At 44.2% G+C, this 11,214-nt stretch overlaps 1 protein-coding gene across 1 annotated transcript; it reads left to right on the top strand.

Annotated features, from left to right (window-relative positions):
• The first annotated feature begins 332 nt into the window (after positions 1-332).
• Positions 333-10,884, top strand: MRPL18 (mitochondrial ribosomal protein L18). The gene is made up of 4 exons (XM_069956510.1): positions 333-504; positions 3,837-4,014; positions 7,344-7,575; positions 10,736-10,884. The coding sequence occupies exons 1-4, from the start codon at positions 468-470 to the stop codon at positions 10,817-10,819; spliced, it is 531 nt and encodes a 176-aa protein (XP_069812611.1). The 5' UTR covers positions 333-467; the 3' UTR covers positions 10,820-10,884.
• The last annotated feature ends 330 nt before the right edge of the window (positions 10,885-11,214 follow it).

The raw sequence follows: 11,214 nt of genomic DNA, 5'->3' as shown, positions 1-11,214 counted from the left end.
GAATATTTCACTATTCGCTGATCACTAATAGATACATATTAGAGTTACAGAAGGACTACAGCCCCTGGCACTGCAGGAATGCTCATATCACTATAGTATACGCTGCTGGCTGCTCCTCACATACAGCTGTGTAACCTACTACACGTATATCTACTGGATAACTGTATACAGCACGTCCCTCACACAGTTTATATTGTAGGTTTATGTTGTAGATGTAACTCATACTGCAGATTCTACACACTAGTGGGTTAAAGGACCTTTGGTGATGTCACACCCATGTGACCAGTCACATGTAGCAGTTAGGCTCATACACTCTCCATGATCACAGCGCCTGACTCCGCCCAGTCACGACGTCACCAAAGGTCCTGTAGGCTGTTGTACTCTTACATCTGCTGCCCTTTCCCCGTGTCCTGGAAGCCAGGCTGAAAGTGCCTGAACCGTACAGCAGATGTCACCTTGATGCCGTCATGTCCATCCTCAGGAGAAGCAGACGTCTCCTACAAGGTGAGACTGTGGGTGACGGTACAGAGGATCTCACGTGTACTGGCTTACACACGAGTGTTACCATGACAGGCAGCACTGTAGCCTTATGTATAACTTACTGCTCAGCCTGTGACCGTTGGGGCAGAGTTATCACGTATTATGTCTGTTTCAGTGTAGATACAATATTGCATTTAGGCTGGGCGCCATTTTTATGAAGCCTATGTGCCATAGATAAATGTGTGGGAGGAAGTAGCAGATGGCAGCAGGTGACCTAGAGCCTGGGGGGCGCTGCAGCCTCTTCATCCCTCACCAGGGTCAGGGCTGTGTAGATGGTGACAGCTGTACCTGATATTGCAGCAAGTCCCATTGCAATGATGTAGCTATTCCTGGTAAGGGGGCCTCTACACATATTTATGTGACAGATGTTTGAAGCCAAAGCAAGGAACAGACTATAAACAGAGAACAGGTCATAAAGGAAAGACTGATTTCTCCTCATTACAATCCTGGCTTTGGCTTTAAAAATCTGTCAAATAAATTTCTCTGTGTAAAGGCACCCTGAGGGGTGAAGAGACCACAGGATGAGCCCTGCGCCCACTACAGTGAGCTTATTGGTGGGGATGCAGGGAGTGGTACCCCCACCAATCCCATATTGGCATCATCCCATCAAGAAAGGGGTGCTGTAATATACCACAATGCATACTTTGCTGCACTCAGTAATGAAGTGCGCTGCACTACTGACTACAGCAGACCACTTGTACAGACAGCTAGTGATCTAAATTTAGTCACTGGCTGCCCATGTTCAGACCCAGAAAGCGAATGAACCCAGTGCTGTGTGCCACAATATATTGTACATCCCTCTTTCAAATAAATGCTAGTGCGGGCTTACTGCAGCCCTAGGGCAGCATCTGTCTTCTGCAGCCGCAGGGACTCGAAAGCTGAGCGTTTGGAGAACATTGCCAAACCCAAACATTTTGACTGGTTCACTCAACACTATTTGTAAACCCAACCAAAAATGTTGCAGAGAGTTTCCCTTGCTCCTGTGGTTTTGATAATCAGCAGATACACAAGTCTGCATGAATCTTGCTGACGTGTGTCCTGGGTGTTAAAGGGGTAGTGCGGCGTTTAACATTTATTCACTAAATAACACACATTGCAAAGTTATACAACTTTGTAATGTGTGTTATTTAAGTGAATGGCCCCCTTCCCCGTGTTCCCCCTACCCCGGTAGTGTGGTGCATTATACTCACCGACCTCTGCTGCCATCTTGGGTCGACGATGTAATCTTCGGAAGGCTGGCCGAACCGCTCCAACCATCCCTCATGCTGGACCCCCTCTACCGTGTTATCAACTGCTCAGCTGCGATTGGCTGAGCATAACTGTGCTCAGCCAATCGCGGCTGAGCAGCTGATGACGCAGCAGAGGGGGGACTGCTGGAGCGCTTCAGTAAGCAGTGCAGTAAGTATAATGCACCACACTTCCGGGGTGGGGGGGAACACGAGGGAAGGGGGCCATTCACTATTCCCATCATCTAAACTATTGTTAGGTGATAGGGAAAGCAATTTTGCAAATGCTTTGCATTAACAAAATAGCTTTTTTAAGTTTGTCCCTGTTCTCTCCCTTTAGTAATAGTTGGTTGCCTAGGGTCCTGACCACCGCTCTCCGCCCTAAGAGCAGTGGCCAGGCTGAGATGTCAGTCAGGTGGTCGGAACCTCAGGTAATAATAAGTTAACTTTATTCCACCTCCACTGTCTCCCTCAGAGTTGGCACATGTCTCCAGGGCTTGGATTGTCTCTGGAGACATGTGTAACCTCAGTGGGAGACACAGCAAAGCCTAGCTGCTTCAGCTCAGCACCGATGCACCCCAGTACTGCCTCTGCGCCAAACAAGGAAGTAAGCGCGGACGCTCCAGTGCCGATCTGATTTTTTGGCAGGTGGGGCAACCCCTTTATCACTGTTCACATTCATTGAACGATACTTTTTTTGCAGGTTTTTAGTGTAATATCCAAAATAAGCATTTTTAACATAGTGCAGAGGCCATAAGGGGGCATCCATTCCAGACTAGCACTGTCCCTCTTTTTTTTCCCCTCTTTGTCCACAGTCACAGCAGCATGAAGCCCTTCTCATAGATTAAAGCAGGGATAGGGGAACCTTCAGCCCTTTGTCCCTATTTTGCCTAGACTGCAAAAGGACATGCACTTATACATGCATAAAGAACAGACTAATTCATAGACATCAGTAAAGAATACAGACAGTATACCGATTACCGTCTCTTTGCTTCTGTATTTGCAGAGCGGTTGCATTACAACCCCTGCCTGGGCGTCTCTTGGTGATAATCTTGTAGAGTACTTTTTTGTGAATTTGTAAATGTGCATGTAATATGGATACAAGATAATGTGGATTATTATATAGAAAATAAGAATCCATGTTTTTGAGGTACCCAAAGTACTTAAAATCGTGGGGAGGAGGCCTTTTTGACATTATTTACTAGCGATAGTGATGCCCACAAACATACTTCACTAGCTTCTGCATTAAATAGATCTATTTACAGCTCAGTAAGCGGTAAAATGCTTCTCCTCTCCTTAAATTGATGATCCTTATATTAAAGTGTCACCCGGAAATTAAGTACCAAAGTGCTGACAATCTTACATACAGTAGTTCTTGAGGAATGGTGTTACACATTACCTTTCAGAGCTCTGATCTGCCTGGGTCATGCCTCTTTGGAACTTCACTGCAGCGTAAATAGCTTCTTTTGACAGCTAAATGATAAGTAATATGTGTGTCTTCTCCCCAAGAACTATGTCAGCCCTTTGGTACTCAGTTTCCAGTTGGCAGGTTCACACCTACTGGATCCTCAGCGTGAAATCCGGCAGCACTGATTGGCTGAGCGGAGTCGGGAGCCTTACATGCAGCTGCGTCGCCGAGCACAACTTGGTGGGAAAATGCCCAGCCCAGCAGATGGACAGCCCACTCTTCCAGTCAGTGAATGCCCCAGTCACTGACTGGCTGAGCGTGCTGTCAGTCAGCCAGATCGTGGCATCTGCTGAGCAGAAGGTCCCGGAGCCACGACCCATTGCTGAAGAGGCACAGGGTGAGGACAGGTGAGTTAGCATTGTTTATTATAATCCCCCAGTGCCTGTGCTCTTTGGTATAAAATGCTTGTGGCCGGCCTTCTCCTTTTAATTTTGATGTTCCGTTTTTACTCAGTGTCATAAAGTCTGTCTATGGGAGGGCTCGAGTGCCTCAGCTCTCCATGCCTCTCCGCTCAAAGAATTGACATTTCACGGCTTTTACTATGTGAAAACTGTCCCTAACACCTATTTGTTTCTTATTTGTTTGTTTTTTTGTTGTTTAAGCAATCCGTCCATCTACCAGCATACAAACCCCAGAGGTGGTCGAAGTAGACACAAAAGAGAATGAAATTGTAAACCCGGATTTCACCAACAGAAATCCACGAAACCTAGAGCGCCTTGCGCTGGCTGTTAAGGATCGGGGATGGGGCACAGTGTGGCCAACGCGTCAGTACTGGCATAGGTGAGAAATGAATGTGTTCACATATGCAATGTAGGACCTAGTTTTGAAAAGTAGTGTGGCTTTCTACAGAGTGTAAAAGGACTTGCCTAATGCTGGGTTTACACGGAGCGATAATTCGCCCAATCGTACGATTAACGATTTCTAAGTAACGATTTTTCTTTTATAACGATCAGCGTTTAGATGGTACGATATATCGTACGGAAAAATCGTTTTGCGATCATTTTGCGATCGCGCGCCCGCAGCCCCCTGCGCCGCTCCGATCGCCACCCCCGCCGCTCCGATCGCCCCCCGGCCGCCGCTCCGATTGCCCCCCGCTCCAATTGCCATCTTCAGCACATTGATTGGCTGAAGAGATGAGCCGGGAATTTCAAACGGCTCCTCTTCAGCCAATCAGTGCTCCTCTTCAGCACTGATTAACTGAAGGGGAGCCGTTAGAAATTCCCGGCTCCCCTCTTCAGCCAATCAATGGAGGGCAGCACTAATTGGCTGAAGGGGAGCCGTTTGAAATTCCCGGCTCATCTCTTCAGCCAATCAATGCGCTGAAGATGGGAGCCGGGGATGTCGGAAGACCTGCTGCGCGGAGAAGGTAACGTATGCTCTTGGTGGGGGCGATCGGAGCGGCGGCGGCCGGTGGGGGTGGCGATCCAGCCGGTGCAGGGGGCTGCGGATGAGCGGGGTGGCAGGCGGCCGGAATATCGCGCGACGACTGTTTACATGGAACGATCGGCGAATTTTTTGCGATCGACGAATTACGATTTATGAACATGTTAAAAGATCAAAACGAACGATTTTTTCGATCGTTCGCCACGTTTACATATACGATTATCGTTCGAAATCGATCTTTATCGCGAAAATTCGCCCGATAATCGCTCCGTGTAATTGTAGCATAACTTAAATGAGTTTGGTCCTTAACCTCTTAAGGACATATGACGTACCGGTACGTCATATGTCCTCACTAGCACTTCAAAGCGGGGCCGCGCGCAGCCCGGGACCGCCGCTATTAGCGGGCACGGTCTGATCGCCGTGCCCGCTAATTAGCTAATCGGAGGCAGCTGTCAAAGTTGACAGCTGCCTCCGATTACCGGAGGCAACCTTTCCCTGGTGTCTAGTGGGGGAGATGTTGTCCCGGAGGAGCGATTTCCGTTACTGATGCCGGCCGGGGACTCGTCCAAGATGGCGCCGTCCCCGACTCGGCACTCGTTTACTTCCGGCTGCAGCAGCCGAAAGCAAACGAGTGCCTATCTCATTGATCTCAATGAGAGATCAAAGTATATACACTAGAAGTCCCCCAGGGGGGCTTCTAGTATATGTGTAAAAAAAAAAAAAAAAAAAGGGTTGTTTATAGTAAAAAGCCCCCTCCCCCAATAAAAGTCTGAATCACCCCCCTTTTCCCAGGTTTTAAATAAAAGTAAACAAATAAATAAATAAACATGTTTGGTATCGCTGCGTGCGTAATCGTCCGAACTATTCATTAATCACATTCATGATCTCGCACGGTAAACGGCGTCAGCGCAAAAAAATCCCAAAGTGCAAAATTGCGCATTTTTGGTTGCATCAAATCCAGAAAAAATTTAATAAAAAGCGATCAAAAAGTCGTATATGCGCAATCAAGGTACCGATAGAAAGAACACATCATGGCGCAAAAAATTACACCTGACACAGCCCCATAGACCAAAGGATAAAAGCGTTATAAGCCTGGGAATGGAGCGATTTTAAGGAACGTATATTTGTTAACAATGGTTTGAATTTTTTATAGGCCATCAGATACAATATAAGTTATACATGTTATATATCGTTTTAATCGTAACGACTTGAGGAACATGCATAACAAGTCAGTTTTACCCCAGGGCTAATGGCGTAAAAACACAGTTCCCCCAAATAAAAGAAATGCGTTTTTTTTTTTTCAATTTCACCACACTTTGAATTTTTTTCTGGTTTCGTAGTATACTTAATGCAAAAATTCAGTCTGCAGTTGCAAAGTACAATTAGTGACGCAAAAAATAAGGGGTCATGTGGGTTTCTAGGTGGAAAAATGCAAGTGCTATGGCCTTTTAAACACAAGGAGGAAAAACCGAAAACGCAAAAACGAAAATGGGCCCCGTCCTTAAGGGGTTAAAAAACATTTTTTTTTTTCTTTTTATGATGCAAGGTTTGCAAATTAATTCTGTATAAAACTTGCGTCTTGACATTATTCACTCTGTGCAGTTGAAAGAAAAGGCTTTCTTTTTTAATTTTAGGGGATGGCGGGGGGCCAGCACCGTTCATCCTGTGCTGGTAATCTATGGTCTTCAAGTCAGTACGATTACAACAACTTAATCACTTTTATTTGACTGCTTTAAAAAAATGTTACACCTTTAAAAAAAAGTGTTTAAAATTGCTCTCTTACCATTCTTATAACGCTTCTATTTTTGGGTGTATGGGGCCATGATCTGTGCTTTCTATCTGTAGCTTGTTATGCAGATCTGTGACTTTTTGAACCCTTATTATTCAAAGTTTTCTGGATGTGATATGACCAAAAATCACCAATTTTGCACTTGGGTGTATTTTGCCCTTACGCCATTTACCATGTGAGATCAGGGATCTGATAATTTAATAATTCGGGCGATTCCATATGGGAAAAGGGGGTGATTTAAACTGTTAATATGGGAAGGGATTTTTTTTATTTTAAAAACTTTATTTTTGTTCTATTTGAAGTCCCTCAATTGGTGCTGCCGAGCCAGGATCAGCGTCATAGCGTCTCTGTGGGCAGGCCCGGCAAGTATGACAGATTGGGTAGGGATGTTCGATAATGCCACTGGATCACTACAGCCGCCGTGAGTGATCTGTTCATGGCTCTGGTCCCCGGCTGCTGATAGCAGCTGCGAGCGGCATGGTACAGAGCGGGCTTGAGTCCTGAGCCCCCTCTGTACCCTATTAACGCCATATTGGCTTACATTTACGTCATATGTTGTTAAGAGGTTAAAGTTTTGTTGAATGGTTCTTAGGAACAGGTTATGAACAATGTCATCATGTATTGTTATGGTGCGTTTACACAGGCAGATTTATCTGACAGATTTTGGAAGCCAAAACCAGGAATGGATTTGAAAAGAGGAGAAATCTCAGTCTTTCCTTTGTGACCCGTTCCCTGTTTATGGTCTGTGCCTGGCTTTGGCTTAAAAAATCTGTCAGATAAATCTGCCTGTGTAAACACACCATTACTGACAAAGTTACAGGTGAGAATCTGTTACTATGATAAAGAACTGTATGGTGACAGCTGTGCATAGAGGCAGATGAAAACAAAAGTTCTCTGTTAAAATCTGTTTTATTTGAATAATTATGTTATATTAAAGGGTACGGCTAGAACGCAGTGGGCATCATGTGACGGCAAATGTGGAGCATTGTAGCGGCAATATCATACTCTCTGCCTCCACCAAAGAATGGGCTGTGAAGAAACATCTTTATAGTACAAAAGATGCTATGGCGTGTGAGAATGTTGGAAGAATTTTGGCTCAGCGCTGCTTAGAGGCTGGAATACACTTTACAGATTTTCAAGAGATCCCATGGGTGTTCCGCAGTGAGTCGGTAAGTTGACAATGTTCTGCCGTGCTTATTTTTTAGTGTTAATAAATAATTAGTAGCATGGAGTAATGATGTTATAAAAAGTGCTGTAATGGTTGTCTAAAATAGGCCCAAATTATAAAGCGCAGGAGTGTTAAACTTGTGGCGCTTCCATCATGCCTGGACAGCCTCGAATCTGATACCTGTGATAAAGAGACAAGATTGCAGCAAGTAAAGTCCCTATTACATGGGGCGACTCGAGGAGCAAACGAACGATGTCAGCTCTTGTTTGCTCCTCGTTCCCTGCTCGCTGCCGCCGCTAACGCATGCGGCGGCAGCGAGCAGGTAAGTGCAGGGGAGGTCACGGGGGCAGCCCATAGTAGAAACGGCAGTCTGCTGCTGCCGCTCCTATTCCACGGAATGACTGCAGCAGATCGCTGCTATATGAGGCATTTGTCTTTCGACATTTTAAAAGGCAATCGAATGTGACGATCAGCCGACTTCATTCATGTCGACTGAACGTTGCCTTTTATTACACGGAACGATTATCGGCCGAATATGGCCATTTACACAAAGATTATCCACCAAAGATTTGAAGCCAAAGCCAGAAATGGATTTGAAAAGAGGAGAAATCTTAGGCTTTCCTTTATGACCTGTTCTCTGTTCATAGTCTGTTCCTGGCTTTGGCTTCAAATCTTTGGCAGATAATCTGTCAGATAATCTTTCTGTGTAAATAGACCCTAAAGCAAGACTAATGGTGCATTTACACAGGCAGATTTATCTGACAGATTTTTGAAGCCAAAGCCAGGAACAGACCATAAAAAGGGAACCGGTCATAAAGGAAAGACTGAGCTTTCTCCTTCTTTCAAATCCATTCCTGCCTTTAGCTTCCAAAATCTGTCAGATAAATCTGCCTGTGTAAACGCATCATAACAAAATGTAATTATCTAAAGGATCATCCGCTCTTTAATGTAAGAGTTTAAACAAAGCCATTATTCTGGCCTTTTGCTTAATACATTTTGGGACTGAGTTAATAACTTTAAATGTAGAACAGGTCTACAAATGCACCAAATTTATCACAGTGGCTCATGGTGTTTGACAAATTAGCGACAACTTTAGGGAGTGGGGGATTAGAAACAATAATCTGCACTCACCTCCCTGGCCCCTATGCCGCCGATGGTATTGTATCACAGCCTCCCCATTGTGCCCACCCATTTGATCACCCACTGCAGCAGTGTTCGGCCTCAGCCTCTGAATGGTGAGGGGACGGTCCAGCACCACTGATTGACAGATCTGTCAATCAGGGCCACAAACCCTACCAATGACTAAACCCTATTCCAGCCAATGTTACATTAGTGATTACTCTGACCCAGCACTTGGTTTGGAGAATCTATATTTTACAGTATATTTTTGCGCTTTGTAATTTGCTTTAATAAAGTTGCCATTTGATGTGGAAATGGAACCTCTTGAACACATAGATTACTTTTTATGTCCCCAGGAATCGCTGTAAATGTATTTCCGATAGCATGAGTAGATACATAGGTCATGCTGCTATGATCTCTGTATATTCAATGTGGCTGATTATTCTATTTAATCTCATAGTTGCAGTTCACATTTAATATGGATACACAAACAAGTAAAGGACATTGCCATGTCAATATATACACAGGAGTGCCCACACTGTTTTCCCATGTTATCGTTTATTTGTTTGTCCCTTTATTTGCTCTGTTTGCGCTTAAAAGCATCCTTATTTACCTTGGAAGTAAAGTAGCAGTTCATAAATGTATTCATCAGTCGGCCAGGCTTAGTTTATGTGGCCGATGAAGGATATCTAAATAATGTGGTCATTTGTAAAGCTCAGCTGTGCATGTGTCTCTGGCATCGTGTGTGTTTGTTCCTATCTTGTGATTTAAGGGATGAAGATGTAAGAGCAGAGCTTGGCTTTCATTAAAAAACCCCCTTGATTCAAGATTAAATAAATGTATCAATTATTTAATGCAATACTAACATATAATACCATAACAATAGGCTTCACCCTAAGGCCCTGTACACATCATATTCTGAGCCTTTCATAAGAGGGTTACTGGCCAAAGACTGTTATATATTCCATACTGTGGCAGCCCAGTAGTACCAGGGTATGAAGGACTATTTATTTTGCCCCTTCCCAACCTGTCAATACTAGCGTACAACCCCACCAGACCCAAAGAGCCATTTTTTGACTTTCCAGGACAAAGCTTCTTACGGTACCCCTGTATCAGTGGGTACTTGGGTAATGTATGGGGGTAGTGGTAACAATTTTACAGGCTGATACACAATGAACACAGCCCTCAGAATATTACTATCTGAATAACAAAAAGAGAAAGAAAGGAGAAATTGGTAAATAAAGGTTGCTTTTCCCTGCTGCGACCCCAGCTAGTGCATTTGGTTATAATCTGTGGCCAAGTGCAGGTCCTTTCTGCAGATTGCAACTGCGTGCGCTTGCTGCAACATAAAGTGCCTACAAAGTGCTGAAACGCTGTGTTCTCACATCGTGTTTTTAAATGCAATGTGGGAACACAGCCTAATACTGCTTTCCACTCCTGTCTCCAATGCCCACCATCTTCATCTGCACTGAAGCCCATGAAGTTTAAACCTTCAAGTTTGCTGCGAGCCTTGCTACGTACTGACATCAATGGATATCAGATCTGTGTCACTTTTCAAGCAGCAAAATCCACAGCATGGAATCTGCAATGGATGCAGTACACATAAGTTATCCCAAGATTAAAACTTTTCTCCTATCCACAGGATAAAGTATGATTAGCTGACTGGTGGGGCCCAGGCCATCTGGAACCCTTACCGATAACGAGAACAAATGTCCCCTGAGTGAGTGGAGTGGTAGCTGTATCCAGTTACTGTGGGACTCACAAACCTAGCTAATTACAGGGCTCATCAGCGTTCTGAAGTCCCATAGACAGCAGTGGCTGAGCATGAACGCTGCTGCTTCATTCACCCAGTGCTCATTTAACCAATGTTCTCTTGATTGATGAGAGTCCTAGCATTCGGACCCACACCAATCAGCTAGTTAACTCCCAGAGATGGGGATGACTTTTAATCTTGGGATAACCCCTTTAAGTCCAAGCTTCTGCTCTCTAGCATATATTTTCTTGTTCTTTCATTCACTTTCTTTTTATGTTTTTTATTCCAGGTACAGAGGTTTCGAAATGCAATGATTGAAGGTGGAATCGTGTTAAATGAACCAAGGCGGATTTATATAGCACAAGACATTTAAGGTCCAGCAAGACAAAGACCTAAATGGACCTGCTCCTTGGAATAACAGCATGGAGCATGCATACATTTATTTGTAATTCTGCCAAACAACCCTGAACTGTATCTCCAAAACTTCTCATGTATGTCAAGAAGTTACCCTTTCTGCATTTTTCAAGTACATTATTGTGTACATTATTGTGTCTGGAATTATTTCATCAGTCAATATCCTGCAGAAGATTTATCAGTGAAATATTTCTATTAAAACAATCCAATTTAAATAAAGCTTGGTTGGATAAAAATGTGTTGTAATATAGTGTCTTGGCTTGGTGTGCTCAACCTTCCCCTGTTTGTGCTGTTGTATTAGTACAGCCACTGGTCCTTGTTTCCTTCTATTGCACACAGTGTATTTGTTCATGA

Source organism: Dendropsophus ebraccatus, chromosome 1 (assembly GCF_027789765.1).
Source record: "Dendropsophus ebraccatus isolate aDenEbr1 chromosome 1, aDenEbr1.pat, whole genome shotgun sequence".
In the NCBI taxonomy this organism is placed as follows: Eukaryota; Metazoa; Chordata; class Amphibia; order Anura; family Hylidae; genus Dendropsophus; species Dendropsophus ebraccatus.
Note: the sequence above shows the minus strand (reverse complement) of the source record. Positions and strands in the feature narration are given on the sequence as shown.